Source organism: Gadus morhua, chromosome 4, assembly GCF_902167405.1.
Source record: "Gadus morhua chromosome 4, gadMor3.0, whole genome shotgun sequence".
NCBI lineage: Eukaryota > Metazoa > Chordata > Actinopteri > Gadiformes > Gadidae > Gadus > Gadus morhua.
The window spans coordinates 33,668,651-33,694,072 of NC_044051.1; the positions used below are offsets into that span (position 1 = coordinate 33,668,651).

The window sequence follows — 25,422 nt, forward strand, 5'->3', positions numbered from 1 at the left end:
CCACCAAGCCATCGGTCTGGGGGTGGTAGATGGAGGTCCGGAGCTGCTTCACCTGCAGGAAACTGAGTAATTCCTTCATTACCCGGGACATGAAGCATGAGCCTTGATCGGTTAACACATCCTTGGCTATCCCCACCCGGCTAAACAGGAGCATCAGCTCCCGGGCGACTGCCTTCGCGGTGGCTGCGCGCAGGGGTAGGGCCTCGGGGGAACCGGGTGGCGTAGTCCACCAGGACCAGGATATATCGATGACCCCGGCTGGTCTTGGGAGGGGCCCCACAATGTCCATAGCTATCCACTCAAAAGGAGTCTCTATTATTGGCATGGGAATAAGGGGGCTTCTGACTGTGGCCCTAGGCGCTACCCTCTGACACTCGGGGCACCCCAGACAATGGCGCTCCACGTCCCTTTTTACCCCCGGCCAATAAAACCGCGCGAGGACCCGCTCTCGGGTCTTGTCCATGCCCAAATGGGCTCCTAGGAGGTGGGTGTGGGCCATAAACAGCACCTTGCTCACATACGCCCGGGGAACCACCAATTGCTCCCTTACTCCCTCCTCTCCTTCCACTACTCTATATAATAGCCCCCTCCTCGTGCTAAAATGTGGGTGCAACGTGTGACTCACCGAGTCCCGGGCCTGACCGTCGTGGGCCACCACATGGCTCCAAGCGTGTTTCAGGGCCTCGTCTTGGAGCTGGGCGCTGGCGAACTGTCCTGGTCGGGCCGAGCCTACCTCCTTCTCCGGAAGGAAATCGGAAAACTCGGTGAGGGGGGAGCTCTCCGTGTCCTCCGGGGGGTTGGGTTGCTCGGACGCTGTGAGGGTGTCCGGGGTGCCGGGTTGGGGTCCCGGTGATCCGGGTTGGGAGGGTCCGTCCCCCTCGGACTCCTGGTCCTCTGCCGTCGATTCCCTGAGGGACGACGGGCGCCGTGTGGCCCCGTACGCCTGCCGAGCTCTCCTCGCCCCCCGGCGGGGAGGTTCTCTCCTGTTCCGGAGTTCTCGCGTTGGGTCCCACAGCCGGTTAAATATTGGGCAGTCCCTCCCAATTAAGAGCGGAACCGGGAGGTGGGGTACAATCCCCGCCCGTGCTGTAAACACACCCTGTGGTGTACGTACGACCACATGGCATGTTTTATAGGTCCGTACATCCCCATGCACGCAGGCCACGTCCATGGGATCCCCCTCCCTCCCTCCCTCCAAGTCGGGACGGAGGAGGGTGACCACGCTGCCGGTGTCCAATATGGCCTGCGTGTCTAGGTTCATCACCCTTGCCGGTATGGTCGGGCTCTGGGGCGTCGTCTGTGTCCAGCAGGTGGCCAGCAAGCAGGGCCGGTCCCCCCCCCAGTCCGCGTAGGCCGACGGCATTGACACGTCCTGCTTTCCAGGGCAGTAGCGCGCTATATGGCCGGGCTGATCACACTCGTAACAGCGTCTCCGTTCGCGACTCTCCGGGGTTACGAGCGGTGGGAGCGGTGCAGCTGCGGGAGGCCCGGTCGTGGGTCCCCATCGGTCTCGGCGGGTCTCGGTGGGTCGTGGGGTGGTATAGGTCCGGTTGCTTAGCCGCTGGGCCACCTGCCAATTCTCCAGCTGTCTGACCAGGTCATCTATGGTGACGGGGTGGTGGTGGGCCAGTACCCTGCAGGCATCCGGCGGTAGCTGGCGTATGGAGTGGTCTATAATTACCCTATCTATAGGGCTGGGTCCTTCTCCGGAGGTTAGCCACCTCTTCACCAACCGACCGAGTTGTGCAATCTGCGTCCGCACCGCGCCCCGGGCGTCGAATCGCCAGTCGTGGATACGTTGCGCGCGGGCCGCGAGGTTATGTCCGTAGTACGCCAGGATTGCCTGTTTGAGGGCGGGGTACTGCCTGGCGGCCTCCGCTGACAGATCTTGGCTCGCCTGGTGGGCAGGACCGGTGAGAAAGGGAGCCACGATGTGGGCCCACTGCTCCACTGGCCAGTTCTCCCTCTGGGCAGTCCGCTCAAAGGTCTCGAGATACGCCTCCACGTCATCGTCGGGCCCGAGCTTGGTGAGTCGGCTGGTCGGGGCGGTGGTCGGGGCGTCCCGGACTGCGTGTTGCGTGAGCCGTAACACGGCTTCGCGGAGCAGGGCGAAGTTCTCCGCCGTCTCCCGCTGTGTAGCCGCAGCAGCCGCCGCGGCTCCGTCCGGGTTCTGCATTCCGGTTGGGTAGTTCGCCTTACCGGGGGTTCGTAGTGGGTTCTTCTTAGGTTTGTATTCTCCACCATATGTGGGATCCCGCTCCCCCGTGGGTCAGAATCCCGGAATAAATCGCTTGGTCTCGTACAGGGTAAGCCGCACTCGGCATTTAATGGTTCACAAAAGAGAATAACGCATGCATACGAATTTAGGGTCTCCGTGAGCCTCTAAAAGGCGCGCTGGTTCGGCTGTGCTCTCCAGGTTGCTGTCGCTCGTCTTCTCCCCTGGTTGCCGCATGCCGGCTCCTTATAAGGTGGCTTCCGGGTCTCGTCCTCTCCACCGCCGGCTGTTTGCACTCACGTCCATTAGCGTGCCCTAAGGGAGGCTCTTTGTCGCCGGCTAGAGGATGGCGGTGGTATATGCCATCCAACACGAACCCTCGGGCCCGTCCGGGCCGAGGTTTAAGGGGCGGGATGCCACAGTGTGTGTGTGTGTGTGTGTTTGTGTATGTGTGTGTATGTGAGTGTATGTCTTTGTGTGTGCGTGTGCATGTCCCCGGTGTTTGCATGTGTGTGTGCATCAGTGTGTTTACGATCATGCATGTGTGCGTGTCTGAGGTCTCAAACCTTCACTTTCCATAAAATCGCGTGATGCCATATGAGTTGCATCACTTCCTCCCTGAGACGTTCAAACAACCACCTCAACTGAACTTCATTCCTCCTCAGTGAGCGGCCATGAAGAGCAATCTTTCTCTTAATCTTTCTCGTAATCTACACCATTTATAGATCAGTTTCCATTATTTCTATTCGCTGACTCCCTCTCTAGGTGAAACACCTGCTGGTTCAGGCATCACCTCTGATTGGCTGATAGGGTGACCCGGTCACCTGCTGGTTCAGGCATCACCTCTGATTGGCTGATAGGGTGACCTGGTCACCTGCTGGTTCAGGCATCACCTCTGATTGGCTGATAGGGTGACCCGGTCACCTGCAGGTTCAGGCATCACCTCTGATTGGCTGATAGGGTGACCCGTCCCCTGTTGATTAGACGCTGATGCGACACACCTGTCCTCCTCTTATTGAAGCTGAACTGAAGGGGCGTTCACAGGGGAGCCGGCAGCCCTGCAGCCCCACAATGAACCAGGACTGTTGAGGGGCTCAAGGGATCCGGTTGGTTGGTTTGTTTAGACTCCTCGTCAAAAAGATCCCCAATGTCCTCCCTGAGCAGCCCAGACCTGGACGCTCTGGATACAAACACCTGCTAATTGTCATATTGTGAGTTATAATTTGGCTAACATTATCTTCTATAATTGTAGGTGAGAGGTGGTTTAGGAACCTGACAGAATTACCACATAAAACGAGTCTTGTTATTAAAACGATTGAGGTTTTGTGTAGCACAAAAATCTGTCAACAATTCTATGTTTTCCTTTTCTCATCTCATTCGGTACAGGTAGCTCTTCCTGCAAAGTGTTTCACATTCTTACTTCTTTTTAAATGGATTGTGTACACCAGGAGTGATTCCCTAAAGTTTAGGGATGGGCAACTTGCGGCCCGCATCCTCACTCAGTCAGGCCCGCACATAATAAAAAAAAAAAAAAAAAAAAGAATAATAATAATTGATCGAGTTACAGAAAACTCGGTCAAGAAAGATGAGAAGAATTCATAGAATTCGAAGGCAAACCCATGCGTCTAGTTTGCTTAGAAGCAATATCAGTCATTAAAGATATCCACTTAAGTCGCCACTACAACTACTACAACTGCTTGTTGGGTTTGAGTTCATTGAGTTGTTGCACTTGATGTTGGGCCACTGTTTTTCAGTTTTTTGACTTCATTGAATGATGATGTATGTGAGCCCTTTGCACTGATAAAAATACTGACCATTCATGTGGCTGTTTGAGCATGGAAAACATGAAATGAATGTATGTTGGTTCAATTAACATACCGTACGTAGGTTATGATTCTGGATGATTTTTTAGGTAGTGGCCATCCCCAAAATGCACCAGAATACAGGAAATCGTATCTACCAAATTCAAAATTGTGTAGCTTCTCTCAGCTCACGTTTAGTTGAAGTGTGCAGTCATGTGGCCCTCCGATGGTTATGATGAAAATGTGGCCCTCTTTATCATGAAAGTTGCCCATCCCTGCCCTAAACCATGCGGTCGGTGGCTTGTCCAAAGCGTGTGACGTCATCACTCGGCCAACGTTCAGCCCCTTGGAGAGTGACAGCAGAAGACGTCTCCCACTCTGGGCCCTATTTTAACGGTCTGAAACGCAAGTGAGAAGCGCCAAGCGCAAGTAGCTTTGTGGGCGATTCTATGGCGATGTTGCTATTTTACCGGCGCCTGGCGCAAATCTAAAAAGGGTTGGTCTCAAGTAACCTTATTACCCGTAGGTGTGGTTTAGGCATAACGTGCAATAGCCTATACGAGTGCCATCTCCCATCCCCTTTAAGAGCCATGAGCGCATTTGAATCTGACGAGTTGATATTTTGACAGCGCGTTTGCAGTCTCTGAAGAGACAGATGCATGACCACTTGAATTTCAAACATCAAATGGCTCAGTTTATGGCCAAATAACATGGCCTAATTCATACATGGAATGAAATACTGAGTCCTTCAGAAATACTGAGTCCTCAAATAAAGTTTGGCAAAGATAACTTAACACACATGATAGCCTATGCGGCAACTGGTTCTTTAATGATATACGCAATACATTAACAAACATCGTTTCTTACCAGCATTGTATGCATTATCATTATCGACTTGTGTTCCTAATATGCATGCGTCCCCCCGTTAATATACATTGCCATGGACTGTATTATGCGTTACGTGTTTAGTTTGCGTGTATTTAAACAGATGGACGCACGCACACGCGCCCGCATTCATTCATTCTTTTTAACACTCACTCGCGGTGGAACAATGTTTTCTCACGATCAAATACTCATCAATCCTAAAAGTTATGGGCTTGTACACGATGTCTGTGTCAAGAAAATATGTGTTTGCTGTACGGTGTTTGCAGTTGCATTGATTTTAAAAGTAGGCTACAACTTATTACCGCTGTATCAGCTGTTCTTTCCCAAATAGTTGTATGTGTGGCTAGGTAGATGGGAGAAGCAAAGTGTAGCCTATGCGCGAGGTGCACAAGCAACATTATGCATGTGCCCTTAAAATAGCATCTGAACAACACGCCACTGACTTTAAACCAGGTATTTCCTGGTTCGTGGCGGAATTCTTTTCTGAAACTGCAAAAATAGCACCAGGGAACAGTTGCGCCAGAACACACCTCCTCCTTTCGCCGAACCGCCCCTAGGGGCACAAGATCATTCTAACTAATTTACCGACGCTTGGCGGTGGAGGGAAAATTACATTCTGCGCCAGTTGCAAGCTAGCAACGACACATGCGTCAGTGTAGAAAGTAAATTGCGCCGGATGCAAGATAGGGCCCTCTGTCTGCTGCGGCTGTCCTCGGCACACCGGCCACCGAGAGAGAGAGAGCGAGAGAGAGAGAGAGAGAGATATTCGATAGACGTTATCAGCCCCATAGCGATGGATCAGTAGAGACCTACTCTACCTCCCAGGAGGTTTAGAAGGCTGTTATCATCAAGCTTGAAGTCATATATATATATCTGTAGATATTTTTTTAACATATACAATTCAAAAGATTTGTGTGTAAATATTACTTTATTGTAACTGTGCACTTGTTTCATCCTTTTATTCTTTATTATTGTTTTTTTTTCTTTTTCTTAACTTGTTCGAAATAAAAACATCTTCAATTCAATGCTATATAGAGTGAAATAAACCAGTCGAGGTAGTGAATGGGAGTACGCCTCCCACCGCCGGCATTTTCGGGGATTCTCTTTTGGAAAGTTTGATTCGTTTGAAGAACTACCGTACTAGTGTACGGTGTTTAAAGTGGGTCACGCGCACGCACACACACGCACACACATGCCCCCTCACGCACACACACACGCACCCTCACATGCACTCACACACACGCACCCTCACATGCACACGCGCGCGAGCAAAGCCATTGATTGCTCAATGCAAAACAGGCGTCCAGCAGCCTCACCAAGCCCGAGTCAAATCAGTCTAAGGGGCCAGGTGAGACTGCTTGAACTAGCCATCAGCATGTACAGAAAATATACCTATTCCACTGAATACATATTGTAGAGAGCCCATACATGTTATACATATTGCACTGAGAGTGTAGCTATTCTACTGAATACATACTTAATTAATTAATGCATAGTGTACTGAGAATGTACCCATTTCACAGAAAAAGTCCCCATTGTACTTTTCTGACATTTTTATCTGAAGTGTACAAACTTTTGATTGTGTTGTCATACATTATTCGCTTAACTACCAAAATTAACTTCTTAAATTGTTTTGTTAAAAATAAATCGATTATTTGATCAAAATGAACATTTCACACTTTCAACATTTTACTTGACTGCAACGTTTAACATTTTTGCATCACTAAACATATCAAAGACATCCAGGAGAAAACAGATATTGAACCACAGTTATTTAATAATTTATGAGTTTATTATGCTTGCTTTGTGTAAGTCTCTTAATAAAATTATCCTTGTCGAATGACAGCGTACATTATGATATAAATACAGTTCTCTAAGATCTCAAATGGTACATATTCTAATTCAGGTAACAACATTAGTCATTGATTATTGAAGTATTTATTAATTTATTATCAAACAAAGGTCCTAGTCTGTTTGATTGACAGGTGAGATGATCAGGGGGGCAGAGTTTCTACCATCACAACGTGTACATGGATTGAGGATTGGATAGAGAGGCTCAGTAAAGGTGCAGCGAGTAGCAGAGTAGATATGAACCCTGGCATCTACATCATAGAAGGAGACCAGACCCTCATCATAATCAACAAACACCCCCACCTTCTGGAGCTTACCTCTCAGAGGGAGACGGACAACAGGGACCTCATTAAATCCCAACACATCGTCGTTGAAAGTAATAATCCAGTAACCCGTCGCAGGGGTCACTCTGATCTGACCTTTTCTGTCGATGGACTCTCTGGCAACGCCTAAACGCCATATAGTCTTGTCTCTAACCTGGACCTCAAAGTAATATCTCCCAGAGGTGAAGCTCTGCCTCGTGAGAACATAAAACTTCTTTGAAAATCTCTTAGGATTGTCTGGGAGTTCCTTCCATACACCTCCGTGATATACTTGTTTCCCATCCTCAGACAGGATGAGACTGGGATGGTCTGTATCAGGATCCAGAGTCACATCTACTTCATACTGCTGGACCTTCTTCAGTTCAGCATCACGCAGCTTCTTCATCTCCATGTTCAGTGTCTCCTCCAGCTGATCCAAGGATCTCCTCAAGGTCCCTACGTATGACGGAGGACGGACCTCCACCGTCGTCCAGTCCCTGGTGGGCGCATGTTTCTTCAGGGATCTGAAGGTCTGGAGGAAGTAGAGGTGGTCTTTATTGCCGGAGAGCAGCTTCACCTCTGAGCTTCTATTGGTCAAATCTTCTATTTCCTGCTCCAGCTCTTTGATGAATTCTTCTGCTTTTTTTTCTGTGGATTTCAGTCTCTCTTTAACCATTTGGTTGAGATCATCCTGGCACTTTTCAAGGCAGCGCATCAGACCTGTGAGGACCTGCACACTATCGGCAATCTCTCTGTCTGCATCTGCTTTGCTGCGTTTAACTGTGTCTTTAATCTCCTGAATAATTTTTCGTCTCTCCTCGATCATCAGCAGAACTTCAGCTTCTATCTTCCCCAGCTGGGCTGCCTTCACTTCATATTCCTCCTTTAGAGGTACAACAGGATGGGACCTGTGGTCACCCTCTGTGCAGAACTGACACACACACACCTGGTCATTCTGGCAGAAGAGCTCCAGAAGTCGGTCGTGTTTCTTACACATCCTTTCTTCCAGACGGTCCCTAGGCTCAACCAGCCGATGTTTCTTCAGGCCTGCGACTCTCTGATGTGGCTCCAGGTGGGTTTGGCAGTAAGAGATAAGACACACTAGGCAGGACTTCACAGCCTTCAGCTGGGTCCCAGTACAGAAGTCACAGAGAACTTCTGTTGGTTCAACACAAGGCTGCTCTTTTACTCGTACGGACGTTCCAAAGCGATTAACCCTCTCTGATAAGAGAGTATTGACCTGTAGATCAGGTCTTGTGTCGAAAAGCTTGTCGCAAACAGGACATTTGTACTTGACTTGTTCATCCCAGAATTTAGTAATACAGGTTCTGCAGAAATTGTGTCCACATGGTGTGGTAACTGTATGGTTGAACACATCCCGACAGATGGAACATGAGAAGTTATCCTCAGACCAGGCATTGTTAGCAGAGGCCATTCCTAGACACAGACGACAAGATTTATCAATTCCATTTCTTTTTTTGATTTCATGACGGGAAAATAGTTTTAACTTCTCTCAAAGTTGTGCTGTTTTACTCACCTTGCTATGGCTTCTGTCTGGCAGACTAATTTTCCAAAATACCTTTTCTTTTCGCCTGAACGAGAGAACTGATTCCACGTCGGCTGGCTTTGGTTTCGTTTCCTCAACATGACGTCCTCTCCTCTCCGACCCTGACACCTGGCTCCTCCCCTAAGAACTGGCTCCGCCCCCATGGCACATGGGTGCTCTGCATTCATGCACTGTGGTCTCCTCAAATGCGTTGATGAGTGTTCTCTTCTCTCTATAGTTAAGAGTGCAAGACGATGAACGTTGGGATTGTGTTGTGATTTGAGTCATTGGGATTGATCGGTGTAGAACTATCCAGGTTTCCGGGGCTTCCCAGAACACTTTCTATCCAACCCCAATCCAACTTTCAACAGAAACGGACAGAAAGCAAAGGGCTGCTTGACGCTACGCTGCTGTAGGAACCCTCCCCGATGGGCACGCGCACAGTGCAACCACGAGCAGAAGAGCGTGATACAGCCTGGCCTAACCTGTTCAGTGGGGGATTTCCTTTTTCTTTTGGAAAGTTTGCCCCATTTGAAGAACTAGTTCACCCCCTGCTGGTAAAAGTGGGTCTCTCACACGCATACACAGACAGACACAGACACACACACACACACACACAAACATGAAACAAAGCTAAAGGAGGTTGAAACATTGTGAGAGAATATACTCTCTCTAGTGCAGGGCGAGCAGCACACTGCGTCCGTCTGTCCTCTGTCTCTAGATTTGTGTTCCCCAAAGACTACGGTTGACACACACACACACACACACACACACACACACACACACACACACACACACACACACACACACACACACACACACACACACACACACAAATAAACAGAAGGACACTATCCAGACATTATTGGCAAAAAATATGAATAAATTAATTATGAAATTAGTTCCGGCCGAGCACACGTTGTTGGCCTACTTGGCGAGCACCATGGGGGCCCGTTTCTGAGGAGGAGGAGGAGGAGGAGGAGGAGGTGGAGGAGGAGGAGGAGGAGGAGGAGGATGGAGGGGGAGGGGGAGGAGGTGGAGGAGGAGGACGAAGGAGGAGGAGGGGGAGAGGAAGAAGAGGATGAAGGGTGTGAGTGGAGATGTTGAGGGACAAGAGTGGTAGGATGAGGAAGGGGAGGAGTAAGGGTGGATTTGAAGGTGGAAGGAAGGGTGAGGAAAAAATTAAAGGATCGGTAGGGGGAGGGAGGAGGCGGTGAGGGAGGGAGGAGGAAGGAAACAGGAGAAGGAAGGAGGAGATAAGAGGGAGGAAGAAATAATACCTAAACCCTAGAATTACGTCAGCTATCCACAGACACTCTAATGAATACCTAATCACATGTCAGTGTAAACCTTATTTTTTTTGTTTTTAACTGAATCAACAAAGTTATTTTTCGATCAAAGCGTCTGCTAAATGACTCAACAGCCGGTCTCCATGGTGACGGATGATGGTAGTATTGTCACCTTTGGTTGCTCGGGCTCCGGTGCTTCCCTGCCGCCCCGGGCCCAGCTCCGCTTGGTCGCTGGTCGACGGCGGTGAGCTCGATGAGGGCGGAGAAGACGAAGGCCGGCGTGGCACGCGCTGATGAACCGGCCCATGGCGACGCCGGACGCCACCTTGGGCAGCGAGTTCCTGGCGCCGATGCTCAGCGTTGTCACGGCGATCACCGTGGGGACGCCCTAACAAACAAACAAATGAATAAAAGCAACACAGAATGAGCAGGTTTTAGAGTTTGAATCTGTCTCTTCTGTCCAGTTACCTCAGTGTGGGGCCCCGTCTAAAGCTAGGGCCCCACTACACGATGCTTTCATCCTGAAGCGATCAGTAAACCATTGAGCAGGGCACATTTAACCAGTGGCGTGTGTGTGTGTGTGTGTGTGTGTGTGTGCGTGTGTGTGTGTGTGTGTGTGAGTGAGACTCTGTGTAAGAAAGAAATGAGGTGGGGGCAGAGACACTGGCTATTCAGAGTACATTGAATAATTCCAGTGCAGTGACCCTAGTGGACCACACTAGCTGCCACATTGAAGAACTCTAGTCTCAGTGAATTATCCCTTCTACCTCTATAATCAGCCATCAGAGGATTAATTCATGCTCCTTAGATGACAGGTTAGGGTTCCACACTCACTCTTCTATCGCGGTCTATTGACCCACTGAAGATACCTGGGCCTCCCCCTGACCACCCTATAAAGCATCTAGTTCCCCCGCTGCAAGCCCCCCGAGTGTTACGTTGTTTTGATCGCCGTATATGTTTGAATCAAGTTACGTTTATTGTAGTGAGAAATACCTGGAAGAAAATAGAATTTAGTGCGGAAAGTAAAGTAGTCTATATTCACTGTCCTTTGAGGGTAGAGCTGAACCATGGATCATTGGAGCAAAATAATTGTTTGCCGTCTTAAAAAAGGCTACATTAGCGGTAAAGCACTTCAAATATTTGCCCCAATAAATCCTCATATTGCCTATGGTTATTTGTAAACACGTGTAATGTGTATGCAAAACAATAATTGACACAATCCTGGATGAGCTAGAGAGGAGAGCAGAGATAGGGGAGAGGAGGAAGAGAAGAGAGAGGAAGGAGAGAGGAGAAACTAAGAGGAGAGGATGGAGAGGAGAGCTGACAAGAGAAAGTCACGGTACTCACACACATGAGGGGCATCTTTACATGTAGTCACTGTGAACTTTGTGTAAGTGTGGAACACATGTTGGGATGTTGTATATGGTGGACATTAAAAGTCATTGACTCATTAGCTTTTTTTCCATTTGTATTTAAATCCGTATCATACATTTTATTGTGTCTTCATTCATGATTCAGAGGTAAAGCAATGATTTGATTATTATGATGCAAATTAATCCCAGAAACTAGTTATACATAATTGCTACCATAAACAATTGTATAGCAGTTAACCATTAAAAAAAACATGAGAAAAAAACTACGAAGTAGGTATATACTGTAATGTAATAATTTACAATGGGTTATATTTTATAATAGTCAGAGTTATTTTCTTACAACAATAATGCAGTTCACTCAGATCTCAGATAGTAGAGATTCTAATTCAGGGAACAACATTAGTTGTTTTGGTTGTTTGATTATTTTATTATCAAACAAAGCTCTTAGGTCTGTTTTACTGGACAGGTGAGATGATCAGGGGGGCAGAGTTTGTACCACCCTCATGATCACATGGACAGAGGAATGGATAGAGAGGCTCTCTAAAGTTACAGCCAGTAGCAGAGTAGATATGAACCCTGGCTTCCACATCATAGAAGGAGACCAGACCCTCATCATAATCAACAAACACCCCCACCTTCTGGAGCTCAGCTCTCAGAGGAAGACGGAAAGCAGTGTTACCATTAAACACCATCCCATCCTCGTCGTAGTAAAGTGTCCAGTAACCCTTCTCAGGGCTCACTATGATCAGACCTTTTCTGTCGATGGACTCTCTGGCCACTCCCAAACGCCATGCAGTCTTGTCTTTGACCTGGACCTCAAAGTAAAATATCCATGAAGAGAAGTTCTGCCTCGTGAGAACATATACATACTTTGTAAATCTCTTCGGGTTGTCTTGGAGTTTCTTCCCTACACCTCCATCATGTACTTGTTTCCCATCATTAGACAGGATGAGACTGGGATGAGCTGTATCGGGATCCAGAGTCACATCTACTTCATACTGCTGGGCCCTCTTCAGTTCAGCATCACACAGCTTCTTCATTTCCATGTTCAGTGTCTCCTCCAGCTGATCCAGGGATCTCCTCAAGGTCCCTACGTATGACGGAGGACGGACCTCCACCGTTGTCCAGTCCCTGGCGGGTGGAGGATTCTTCAGGGATCTGAAGGCCTGGAGGAAGTGGAGGTGGTCTTTAGTGTGTGAGAGCTGCTTCATCTCTGAGCTTCTATTGGTCAGAGCTTCTACCTCCTGCTCCAGCTCTCTGATGTGGCCTACAGCTTGTTTCGTTGTGGATTTCAGTCTCTCATTAACCATTTGGTTAAGGTCCTCCTGGCACTTTTCAATGGAGCGCATCAGAGCGGTGAGGACCTGCAGACCATCGGCAATCTCTCTGTCTGCATTGGCTTGGTTGCGTTTAGCTGTGTCTTTAATCTCCTGAATATTTCTTTGTCTCTCCTGGATCATCTGCTGAACTTCAGCCTCCATCTTTCCCAGCTGGGCCATCTTCACTTCATATTCCTCCTTTAAAGGTACAACAGGATGGGACCAGTGGTCTTTCTCTGTGCAGAACTGACACACACACACCTGTTCAGTCTGGCAGAAGAGCTCCAGAAGTCGGTCGTGTTTCTTACACATCCTGTCATCCAGACGGTCCATAGGCTCGACCAGCCGATGTTTCTTCAGGACTGCGACTCTCTGATGTGGCTCCAGGTGGGTTTGACAGAAAGACATGAAACACTCTAGGCAGGACTTCAAAGCCTTCAGCTGGGTCCCAGTACAGACGTCACAGGGAACTTCTGCTGGTCCAACACAAGGCTGCTCTTTTACTCGTACAGAAGTTCCAAACCGATCAATCATCTCTGATGAGAGGATATTGACCCGTAAATCAGGTCTCGCGTTGAAAAGGTCATTGCAAACAGGACATTTGTGCTGGACTTGTTCATCCCAAAACATAGTAATACAGGTTCTGCAGAAGTTGTGTCCACATGGCGTGGTAACTGGACTGCTGAACACATCCAGGCAGATGGAACATGAAAAGTTCTCCTCAGACCAGGAAGTGTTTTCAGAGGCCATTCCTAGACGCAGACAAGAAGCTATATGTATTGAGCAATACCATTACTTTTGTTATTCCATAACTGTAAACAGGATTTGACTTCTCTCAAAGTTGTGCTTTTTTACTCACCTTTTTGTGGTTTCTGTTTCTTAGACATTTTTTTCCAAAATGATTCCCTTATTATTACCGTAAGTTGTATTTCCTTAACAAGATGTCCTCTCCTCTCCTTCCCCAACACCTGGCTCCTCCCCTGGCAGCTGGCACTGCCCCCACGGACACAGTTCAATAACGGTTCAAGTTCCACACTCTGGCTTTGGGGGCATTCATGCGCTGTAATTCAAATGCGTTGATGTGTTTTTTTTAAAAATAATTGAAAACAGAATATATGACAAAACACAGACCAATGGCCGGTGCACAACCAGACTGGGAGTAAGAGATATGTAAAAACAGTTTACTTGACTTGTCCTGATGCTGGTAATTTTCTACACAGTCTTTAAAGAAAAAAATAAAGAAATAAAAGCAACACTCTCCCTGTGGGTCCAGGTTATATGTGCTATTATGGTTTGTGTTTTAATATTGAGTTAACGCTGGTAGTTATATAAGGCTTATCTCCCAGACTTCAACCTCATGAAACAGCTGCATCACGTGGCTCAGGGTAGGGCAGACGAACCAGACCAACAAATTCACTATTCAGAGACGCACAACTGGTATCTGTAATTTAGTTCTAGTTGTTATCAAGGTGTGCATTGAGCCTCAGAAAATGAGAAAATAGTGGGTGGAGGAGTCTGTGTCCCTCCTGGCTAGGGGGCTACGGAGTTCGGAATTTGAGGAAGTACAAACTTTTGGGAGCGGTTCTTTCAGACAGTACCTCTACAATGCTGACGCCTTAATGAAGCTGTTAAGGTCCTTGTTATCTGGCTATCCGGGCAACATTTCTGCCTGATGGGAAATTGAGACCCACTCATCAGGAGACTTCCGTTCTGGGGGGTAGTTAAGAACGTAATACTAAAGCACAAACACACACAATAGAGATGGGGATTCGAGTCTGAGACTCGGACTCGAGTCGCACTAAAGTCGCACAAACGGCGACTTCAGGCTTGACTTGTGACTCCACCCAAAAGACTTCAGACTTGACTCGGACTCGAGCTTCGAGACTTGTCAAGTCATGCAATTATAGCTTTAAATCTAAGTTCATTGGTGTATTTGTATTAGGGATGGGCAACGATCGCCGAATAGTTGAATAGTCTGAGTCACGTAGAATATCGAATAATGTATGTGACTATCGTTATTTATTAAACGGCTCTTCTCAATGCTGCGGAACGCTCCGTTCACTTGCATGGGCCTTCAAAACTTCCAGCAGTGAATTTTTTTTGGAAGCATATTGCTAAGCATACAATGACCGCTGTTAAGGAAAGTGGATTTTTTGCCGTCAGTCGTATTACTCCGCAAGTAGTCCGGTAACTTATCAACCCCAGCATCCTTGGTTGCTAAGCAACGTCAACGTCTTTGGCTGACTATATCGCTGCTGATCAACACTACGAATGCTGGTAACAAATCAATTGTAAAAAGACACAGAGTGTGAAGTTACTTTTCTTGTTTTGGCAAGTAGCCGTATAATAAGCAGAATAATGCATAGAACGTCCGCGATCATTATTGTAAATAAGCCTTATTCTCCCGATAATGACCGGTGTTCTATACATTATCCCTTACCAGACCAGATGGCCAGAGACTTGAGACTTGACTTGGACTTCTGGCAAAAGACTTGAGAATTGACTTGAACTTGCCCCTCAAAGACTCTAGACTTGACTTGGAATCGAGCTCAAAGACTTGAGAGTCGTCGTCCAACGAATGTCTTGTGAACATCTCTGACGCACACACACACACACACACACACACACACACACACACACACACACACACACACACACACACACACACACACACACACACACACACACACACACACACACACACACACCTTGTGTTTGATACATTACACAACTTGAATACTCAATCTTAGCCTCCAGAAACAAATACACTGTTATATCTGCAGAATAGATGGGTAGCCAGACAGACAGAGAGGCAGGTAGGTAGAAAGAGGGGGAGAGCCCTAAGCCCTCTATAGGACAAGGAAACCCTCCACTAAAAAGCCAGTGGGAAGGAACCCAGAGACAGAGCCCAGAAGAGGTATTCTCCAACAACTGATGCGAGTTTCTTTCACCACAGTCTTTATAAAACCGACCCTATCTCTTTGTGTCCAGGTTATATGTGCTTTTATGGTTCATGATTTGATATTGAGGCAACGATGGACGTTTTATGAGGCTTATCTCCTGGACTTAAACCCATAAATGTATAAAGTATGTGTCCGCAGACGACACACACACACACACACACACACACACACACACACACACACACACACACACACACACACACACTCCTTCACTCAGGTCCAGCAGGTTTGTTTTTTGGGTTGTTCCTCCTCTGTTCTTTCTCGGCTCGTGTTTTTCTTAAAGCAACGAACAGAACAGAACAGAGAAACGGAAGGTAGAAAGCTTCTCCTCCTCCCTCCCCTCTCGGTGCGGTGGTGGGACCAACTATAGCGCCACGTGGAGCCGTGTGGTTTGCTTCGGCAGTGCCGGGGAACCCTGAGGTGAGAGACAGAGAGACGGTCATATCTGACCCATGAGCACCACACGCCAACCCCCCTTTACCGTAGAGTCTACACAACCGCAGATATTCACCGCCTTCTACCGGTGAACGACCACGTGACTGCACGTATCTAAAAGGCACCTATGGAAGCATATATGACGCAAAATTCAAGTGACAATGCAATTTGCAATTCAATAAGTTATTGCATTATGCAATTGACAATTCATTATGCATTTAATGTGTTATTCAAAGTGTACTTTAGCATGCAAAGTAACAATGAAATCCTCAATTCAATTTGAAAAAGTAATAACTATCAAAATATAATTATAATAATAATAATGATAAAATATAGCTGCATGCGGCAATGTGGGTGTCAAGCATAATGGGACTCGATAAGCTAATTCTGACTGACCCCCCCCTAACCTCCCACTGCTGTATTGTACTTTACTTTATTTTACTTTATTATTTATTTTACATTATTTACATTTCTATTTGGTATACTGTTGTTCTTGTTCTATTTATATATTATTTATTTTCTCGAATGCACCAATTGGGAAAGCTTACTAAAAATTTCGTTGTACTTCACTCGTGCAATGACAATAAAAGGCTTTCTATTCTATTCTATTTCTATTCTATTCTATTCTATTCTAATTCTGCCTGGCGGACGTAATCGGCCGGGTGGCTAAATGGCGACCGTCTCGGTAAGCGGTAATAACGACAGATGGTGGAATGACCTAGAGCGATATGCGAGTATGCGTCAATGTAAAAAAAATGGAATGTGTCCCTACCTAGTGTTAAGGGCACATTATTGTCTGGCTAATAAATCACACAAATGCATAGGGGTATTCGGAACAATATCCCTAACAGAGACACAATGTCAACAAGCATCCGTTCTGGAGGTGGTTCATGAAGCATCTAATCCAGTGGGAATTGCAGTTTATTTTGTAAGTGGGCGGAATGGCAAATATAGTCATTGTTGCATTATACATTATGCACTGCTTGTCGCAACACGAACGCACTGTCTACCCGTTGATGAGCGCTGTTCAACGCAACTAACATTGATATGACGGAAGTGGTGTTCTGATTGTATGCTGTATGACAGATTGACATGATGATTTAATATGATTGATATGTTATCAGCTTTATATAACACAGTATATGATGACCATGATAAAATGCATATGATTAGATATAATTTACTGACAATGAAAGCTTTTGGCAAATGGTTATTATGACAACGAAAATACATTGAAGTTGCTGGAATAGAGGACTGGACATAGGTGTTGATTACGCCGCGGACGCTGGGGACGCGTCCCCACCAGATTTCGTCAAGATTCATTTTGTACCCACCACAATTATTATGGATTATTACACTGGTCTTCTCAATGCATGGAATGCTCAGTTTACTTGTATGGGCTCTTCACAACTTCCGGCGGTGTATTATATTTGATAATTCACCGTTGTTAATTATAATTGACTGCTGTCAAGGAAAACAAAGGACTTTTTGCCTCTAATGACGTCTTTGGTATCACTCCTCAAGCAGTCCGGTAACTTTTCAACCCCAGAGTCTTCGGTTGCTAGGCGACGTCAACGTCTTTGGTGGACTATTTCTCTGCTGATCAACACTACGAATGCTGGTAACAAATAAATTGAAAACAATGTAAGCGCCGCCACTACGACAATTAGACGTCAATGTCGGAGTGGCGTTAAGTCTGAATGGAAGGCGGTCCCCCTTTAAAATGCTACCTTTTCACTGCAGTATTCACTTGCTGTTGTAGTGTCAATATGGTCCGATTTTAAACAAGATTGAAGATTCTAGGGAACAAAGTTACATACAGTGTTAATAAGAGTTTAATAATGTAAATTGTAATGTAAAAAAAATATGGATTTTATCAGGCGGGCCACAGTTGTGCAACCAGACACTCTTGGAAACAGTACAAAGAAACTGAATAATGCATTACCTACAATAAATAGTATCCAAATTGTGCATTTTGAATACTGCAATTTGACCCCTATCCATCTTTAGAATGGGCCTATATAGGTGTCTTGCCTAATCATCCAACATAGTCATTTACTTGTGTGTTATGAACATATACACACATTCCAAATAGGTATAACAATATATTAGCACATAACTAGCTTAATTAAAAGCTAAATGACAATAAAGAGTCACCTGAACAGGGACTTGAACCTCGGACCCCCAGATTACCAATGTAATGGCAGAAGGTCGGTTACTACGGGCTGCTACCATGTGAGCTACCACCCAGAACATCGTTAACAATGGCTGCTACAGTGTGAGCTACCACCAAGAACTTCAGTTACTAATGGCATGGCTGCTACAGTGTGAGCTACCACCAAGAACATCAGTGGATTTGTATGATAGTAGTTTATTTGAAGTGCTCAGCACAGGGAACCCTGCAATCTTCCGGGGATTCCAAAGTACAGGCTAGCTTGTGACAGGTTACAGTAGCGTCAATATGGAAGTAAAATGTAGGAGTTTTTTGTGTTCATACAAGCAGAGATACTTCGGTACATAGTTGTCATTCATTGGGCAAAGCATTTCAAATTGAAAGGTTGCCACGGAGAACCTATTTCGCCATTTATTAGCTGGTGATAATTCATCCCAAGAACCATGTTGACTGTTTCTATTGTAAAGAAGCCTCACGTCGCTGTGGTTATATTATGTCATCTAAGCAGTTATGTTTACAAATCGTGTCAACCTTTCTAACTATATTTAACCATTCACACATTTTTCCAGAATAAAAAATCTGCGTTCGGCCAACGATCGAGTGAGTCTGAGCTGAGCTGTTTAAGTTCCCATAAAGGAGTAAATCCTTGTTGTCACAATAAATAAATAAATCCCTCCCCCCACCCCCAACATTGAGATCTACAAACAATAAAAAGCAAGATATAAAACGAAACTCCAGTCTGCGGAACCAAATATATATATAAAGAAATTACATGAAAACCAAGGCAAGACCATGCCAAATCCAGCAGAATCCAGGAAATCTCTTCTCCTTCTAGCTTGTAGGAAGATATGGTGATCCCAGTGTCCAAGAAGAGGTAGTGCCACTCATAACAAAGACCTTAGAAATGACACTGCTACCCTCTATTTAATCCCAGAGATACGCGTTCACATCCAGAGGATAAAAAACATGCACAAAAAATACGAATAATGTCCTGTGTTTTTCCTACTCTTACCGGTATTTTCGGAGAACTAAGTGTAGTGCATTGGATACACGTATTCAGGTTAGATAATTCAAAGTCAGAAATAATGAGATTTGAAACAAAAGATGAACAAAATGTTGCTTGAGTCTTGGGGGAAGGGAGGCGTGGTCTGAAGGGGTTGTGAAGCTACATCACATTGACACCCATGAGGGTAAACGGTATATATATTACACACAGTTGTGTAAGATACATGTATATGTATTGCAACGACAAATGTTCCCCTAGGTCTTTTTTGTTGCCGATGTTTGTATCCAGGATCACCATTGCCGGGGTGGGGAGGTTGGTTGCCAACAGGGCAAAGAGTTCCACCAATCACCGGGAATGGATTTCACATTCAACGTAGCGTTGGCGAGGTTCGGTATCCACACCTCAACCGGGACTATCAAATTCGGCTTTTACCCCAACCTGCAGTTCCTTGGGAAAGCTTTGTGCTGGTTTCCCAAACCAAACAGGCCAGGTTTACCCTCTGTGTATGGTGCACTGTGTATCAGTGGCAGGCGAGTCCATGGTGATTGGCGAGTCCAAACTCGTCCGTATTGCAATTTGCCTTCGACAGGTCGCAGAGAGCTCCCCCCACACAGGAGGTGTCAGGAAGAGAGAGAGAGGTTGAGAGAGAGAGAGAGAGGTAGGTAGAGAGTGAGAAGAGAGAGAGAGAGAGAAAGGTAGAGAGAGATAGAAAGGTAGGTAGAGAAAGAGAAGAGAGAGAGAGAGAGAGAGAGAGAGAGAGAGAGAGAGAGAGAGAGAGAGAGAGAGAGAGAGAGAGAGAGAGAGAGAGAGAGAGAGAGAGAGAGAGAGAGAGAGAGAGAGAGAGAGAGAGAGAGAGGATGGATGGAAGGACAGTGGTGTACTTTTTCACTAAATTTAATGGACGTTATCAGAGGTTATCAGCCCCATAGCTATGGGTCAGTAGAGGCCTACTCTACCTCCCAGAAGGTTTCGAAGGCCATTATCATCCATCCTTATGTTTGAAGTCTATATATATATTTTTTTTTTACGTTTTTCGACATATGTTTTGAATTTGAATATATATACATCTAAATATATATATACACCTTTATTTATAACATAAATATATGTATCTGTATTTATGTTATAAAGACTGAAATAAACCAGTCGACAGAGTGAATGGGAGCTACGCCTCTGGCCAGCGGCTTTTTCAGGGATTTTATTTTGAATGGTTTGCATCGTTTACAGAACTAGGGCACCCCCTGGTGGTTGAAACATTGATTACTCAATGGACAACAAGTGTGCCGCCTCACTCAGCCCCAGAGTCCAATCAGTCTGACTCGGCCAGGTGAGGATGCCTCAACCACACATCAGCAGAAAACCCACAATATTTGACAGAAAAAATGTACTTTAAGTACATTTTTATTCAAATCTCAAAAGTTTACAAACATTGTATTGTGTTGTCAAACATGATTCAAAAATGATAAAGGAGTGTATTTGGTTAAAAAAATCGACTTAACATTTCACATTATGTATCCTTATGTAATATTATATATTATTATTATTATCATTAAAAGTATAAAAACAATTCAGATAAAAAGACATTGAACATTGTAGTGTATTCTTAGAAGTTATAATGGGTAATATTGTTTATAGTACACAGTGTTAGTGGCTTAATGTATTGGTCCTTCAGATCTCAGATCTCACATTGTAGAGATTGTAATTCAGGTAACAACATCAATTGTTTTGGTTGTTTGATTATTTTATTGTCAAACAAAGGCCCTGTCTGTTTGATTGACAGGTGAGATGATCAGGGGGGCAGAGTTTGTACCTTCTTCATGTAAACATGGACAGAGGAGTGGATAAAGAGGCTCACTGAAGGTGCAGCCAGTAGCAGAGTAGATATGAACCCTGGCTTCCACATCATAGAAGGAGACCAGACCCTCATTATAATCAACAAACACCCCCACCTTCTGGAGCTCAGCTCTCAGAGGGAGACGGATGGCAGGGTTATCATTAAATGACAACCCATCCTTGCTGAATTTAATACTCCAGCAACCTCTCCCAGGGGTCAGATATATAATGCCTTTTCTTTTGATGGACTCTCTGGCAACACCAACATGCCATTGAGTCTTGTCTTTAACCTGGACCTCAAAGTAAAATCTCCCTAAGGAGAAGCTCTGCCTCATGAGAACACATACACACTCTGTAAATCTCTTTGGGTTGTCTGGGAGTTCCCTGACAACCCAAAGAGATCCAACACCTCCATCATGTACTTGTTTCCCATCATCAGACAGGATGAGCTGGGATGGTGCTGTATCAGGATCCAGAGTCACATGTACTTCATACTGCTGGACCCTCTTCAGTTCAGCAACTCGCAGCTTCTTCATCTCAATGTTCAGTTTCCCCTCCAGCTGATCCAGGGATCTCCTCAAGGTCCCTACGTATGACGGAGGATGGACCTCCACCGTCGTCCAGTCCCTGGTGGGTGGAGGATTCTTCAGGGATCTGAAGGCCTGGAGGAAGTGGAGGTGGTCTTTAGTGTGTGAGAGCTGCTTCACCTCTGAGCTTCTATTGGTCAGATCTTCTATTTCCTGCTCCAGCTCTTTGATGAGGTCTTCAGCTTGTTTCGTTGTGGATTTCAGTCTCTCTTTAACCATTTGTTTGAGATCATCCTGGCACTTTTCAATGCAGCGCATCAGAGCAGTGAGGACCTGCACACCATCAGTTATCTCTCTGTCTGCATCTGCTTTGCTGCATTTTAATGTGTCTTTAATCTCCTGAATGTTTTTTTGTCTCTTCTGGATCATCTGCTGAACTTCAGCCTCTATCTTCCCCAGCTGGGCCTTCTTCACTACATATTCCTTATTTAGAGGTACAACAGGATGGGACCTGTGGTCTGTCTCTGTGCAGAACTGACACAAAAACACCTGTTCAGTCTGGCAGAAGAGCTCCAGAAGTCGGTCGTGTTTCTTACACATCATGTCTTCCAGACGGTCTGTAGGCTCGACCAGCCGATGTTTCTTCAGGCCTGCTACTCTCTGATGTGGCTCCAGGTGGGTTTGGCAGTAAGAGATAGAACACACTAGGCAGGACTTCACTGCCTTCAGCTTGGTCCCAGTACAGACGTCACAGGGAACTTCTCCTGGTTTAACACAAAGCTGCTCTTTTACTCGTACCGATGTTCGAAACTGAGTGGCCAGCTCTGATAAGAGGGTATTGATCCGTAAATCAGGTCTTGTGTTGAAAAGCATGTTGCAAAGAGGACATTTGTACTGGACTAGTTCATCCCAGAACTGTGTAATACATGTTCTGCAGAAGTTGTGTCCACATGGTGTGGAAACTGGACTCCTGAATACATCCAGACAGATGGAACATGAAAAAGTGTTTGCAGAGGCCATTCCTAGAGACAGACGACAAGGTTTATGTAACGAGCAATACCATCATATTTTTATTCTATCACAGGAAGAGAAGTTTTAACTTTTCTTAACGTTGTGCTGTTTTACTCACCTTGTTGTTGTTTCAGTGTGACTATATTTGCAGTGTGACTATAACACAAAATGTGTTTTATTTTTCCTCCTGAAAGAGAGAACTGCTTCCACGTCGAATGGATTTGGTTTCTGTGAATGTTAAGAATGTTTCCTGATCAACACGTCCTCTCCTCTCCTCCCCTAACACCTGGCTCCTCCCCTAACACCTGGCCGCGCCCCCACTGACGCACAGCTCACTGACATTCATGCGTTGTTCTTCAAATATGTTGATGTGTTTTCAAATATGTTTAAAAACACAATATAGGACAAAACACAGAGCAAGACCTGGTGCAGACCAGAGACATTGTGGTAATTTGATGGTGATTTTCCACTGGAACTGGGATGAAGAGCTATAGAAAACAATTGACTTGACTTCTTGAGGCTGGTAGTTTCTCTGCAGTATCCCATAAAAACAACCCTCTCCCTGTGATGGACAATGAGTATCTGTATTTTAGTTCTAGTTGTTATTTAGGGTTATCAAGGGGAGATTGAGCAAATTGATGTTACATTAATCCATTGCAGTCTTACTTCATTTGAGTCCATGGAATTCCTTCCATTCCTTTAAGCCTACTGATTGCGTGGAGCCTGCTTTCCCTCCTGGCTCAATCAACGAACACTCACCTTATGGTGACGGTTCAGCTGAACAAGCTACAGAGTTATTACAGAACTAGACAATTAAAGACCTTTCTTCCTGTGTTGTCTGGACAGCCATTTAAACTCATATAATTGGACCTGCTATTTGTTACTCTTTCACTGCAGCAATCAGTTTTGTTTTAAATGATGTGAAATACTCCACATCTTTATTTCTTTCTATACCAATAAGACTGCAGATAAAAAAGGAGAGAATGACAACAATATTTTGGACAGTAGGGTTGCTGTTATAAAATAACTCGTAGTCAAGTTTTAAACGAAACCAAACATGGTGTTGGGGAGGGTCACAAACCCCTATCAGAATGTAAAAAATTTAGTTTTGCATTGAGGGGCGGGGCTTGATTGCAGATCAGGTTTTCACCATCTCTGGGGCGGAGCCAGAACATTTGATCGACGTAACCTGATAACCTAGCACTGCCGTTTACGGTTAACACATGTATTTGATAGAGGGCCAAATTAAGGGCTTATTTACACACGTTTTTAAGATGTTATGCATTGAAGTGGTCAGTCAGTCAGTCTGACTCTCTCCCTCTATCCCTCTCTCCCTCTCTCTCTCTCTCTCTCTCTCTCTCTCTCTCTCTCTCTCTCTCTCTCTCTCTCTCTCTCTCTCTCTCTCTTATATGAGTTGAACTTCATGCGTTGTAAACGGAAGAGTATATAGCGCTATGGGGTGAAAGCAAAAAATAGAGCGAGAGACAGACAGAGACCGACAGACAGAGAGAGCGAGAGATGAATCTAACCAGATAAATCATTGACAGGACCTTTAAGGCTAATAGCTAGGCTATTATTTAAGCCCTCTAAACCCTTAGCTCTCTATAAGACAAGGAAACACCCCTAAAGGCCCACAGGGAAGGAACCCTTAACCGACCGATAATAAAAGACCTTAGTGGACGTTATAACGCTTTAGATGACACAACATTTAACACAAATGAGGGTTCGATGGTTAGCAAGGAGGTCGCTCATCAGTGAGTTGTTGTGTGTTCGATGGTTAGCAAGGAGGTCGCTCATCAGTGAGTTGTTGTGTGTTCGATGGTTAGCAAGGAGGTCGCTCATCAGTGAGTCTTTGTGGGTTTCCTTTAGGTGCCGCTCCCCCAAAATTCTCCCAAACATTTTTTTTTCTTTGCTTTGAGCTCGCTGGAAAGTCCATGTCTGCTGGCGATGTGCTGCGCTGCACAGGTACTTATATTTTTGAGTTTGTTTTTTTGTTTGTTTTGATAAACGGTGACTCAACCATTCCAGGAATCCTTTGGGTGATTTGAATCTCTAGTCCCGGGTGGCCCGACCGGTAGAGCTTGTCAGTTGGTATGGCGCCCTCAAAGAAACTCAGAACGGCCCGTAGTGCAGGAAGGAACTGAATTCATGAATTAATTCAGGACATTTAATCGATAATTCAAGCAGACATCTTTTCTAAAGCATTTATACGTCGGTTTCCATTATTTCTATTCACTGACTCCCTCCTCAGGTGAAGCACCTGCTGTTGCAGGCATCACCTCTGATGGGCTGATAGGGTGACCCGCTCACATTCTGGTTCAGGCATTACCTCTGATTGGCTGATAGGGTGACCCGGTCCCCTGCTGATTAGGCTCTGATGTGACACACCTGTCCTCCTCTTATTGAAGCTGAACTGAAGGGGCGTTCACAGGGGAGCCGGCAGCCCTGCAGCCCCTCAATGAGCCAGGACTGTTGAGGGGCTCAGGGGACCCGGTTGGTTGGTTTGTTTAGACTCCTCGTCCAAAGGATCCCCAATGTCCTCCCTGAGCAGCCCAGACCTGGGCCATCATCTCACTGGACGCTCTGGGTACAAACACCTACTAATGGTCATATTGTGAGTTATAATTTGGCTAACATTATCTTCTATTATTGTAGGTGAGAGGTGGTTTAGGAACCTGACAGAATTCCCACATACAACGAGTCTTGTTATTAAAACGATTGAGGTTTTGTATGGCACAAAAATGTTTTCCTTTTCTCATCTCATCTCATTCGGTACAGGTAGGTCTTCCTGCAAAGTGTTTCACATACTTACTTCTTTTTAAATGGATTATGTACACCGGGAGTGATTCCCTAAACCAGGCCTATTCAACTAGCGGCCCATTGGCCAAATGC

The 25,422-nt window shown here is 45.7% G+C and overlaps 2 protein-coding genes across 2 annotated transcripts; both read right to left on the reverse strand.

Moving 5' to 3' along the window:
- Positions 1–6,669: 6,669 nt before the first annotated feature.
- LOC115541739 (uncharacterized) lies at positions 6,670–15,152 on the reverse strand. Its single transcript, XM_030353586.1, has 4 exons — positions 11,723–15,152; positions 11,108–11,120; positions 10,161–10,278; positions 6,670–8,492 (listed from the first exon to the last, which is right to left on the reverse strand). Exons 1-4 carry the CDS (start codon positions 13,330–13,332, stop codon positions 6,868–6,870), a joined length of 3,366 nt encoding a protein of 1,121 aa, XP_030209446.1. The 5' UTR covers positions 13,333–15,152; the 3' UTR covers positions 6,670–6,867.
- Positions 15,153–20,343: 5,191 nt separating this feature from the next.
- On the reverse strand, positions 20,344–22,539 carry LOC115541740 (zinc finger protein RFP-like). Its single transcript, XM_030353588.1, has one exon. It carries the CDS (start codon positions 22,537–22,539, stop codon positions 20,908–20,910), a length of 1,632 nt encoding a protein of 543 aa, XP_030209448.1. The 3' UTR covers positions 20,344–20,907.
- Between the last annotated feature and the right edge of the window lie 2,883 nt (positions 22,540–25,422).

Excerpts from the sequence above, each read along its gene's own strand:
- LOC115541739 (XM_030353586.1), bottom strand. The coding sequence starts at position 13,332 with ATGGCCTCTGAAAACACTTCCTGGTCTGAGGAGAACTTTTCATGTTCC. Across the intron at positions 8,493-10,160 it reads CGCGTGCCACGCCGGCCTTC|GAATGGCCTCTGCTAACAAT; the intron begins GTCTTCTCCGCC and ends GTCTGTGTCTAG.
- LOC115541740 (XM_030353588.1), bottom strand. The coding sequence starts at position 22,539 with ATGGCCTCTGCAAACACTTTTTCATGTTCCATCTGTCTGGATGTATTC.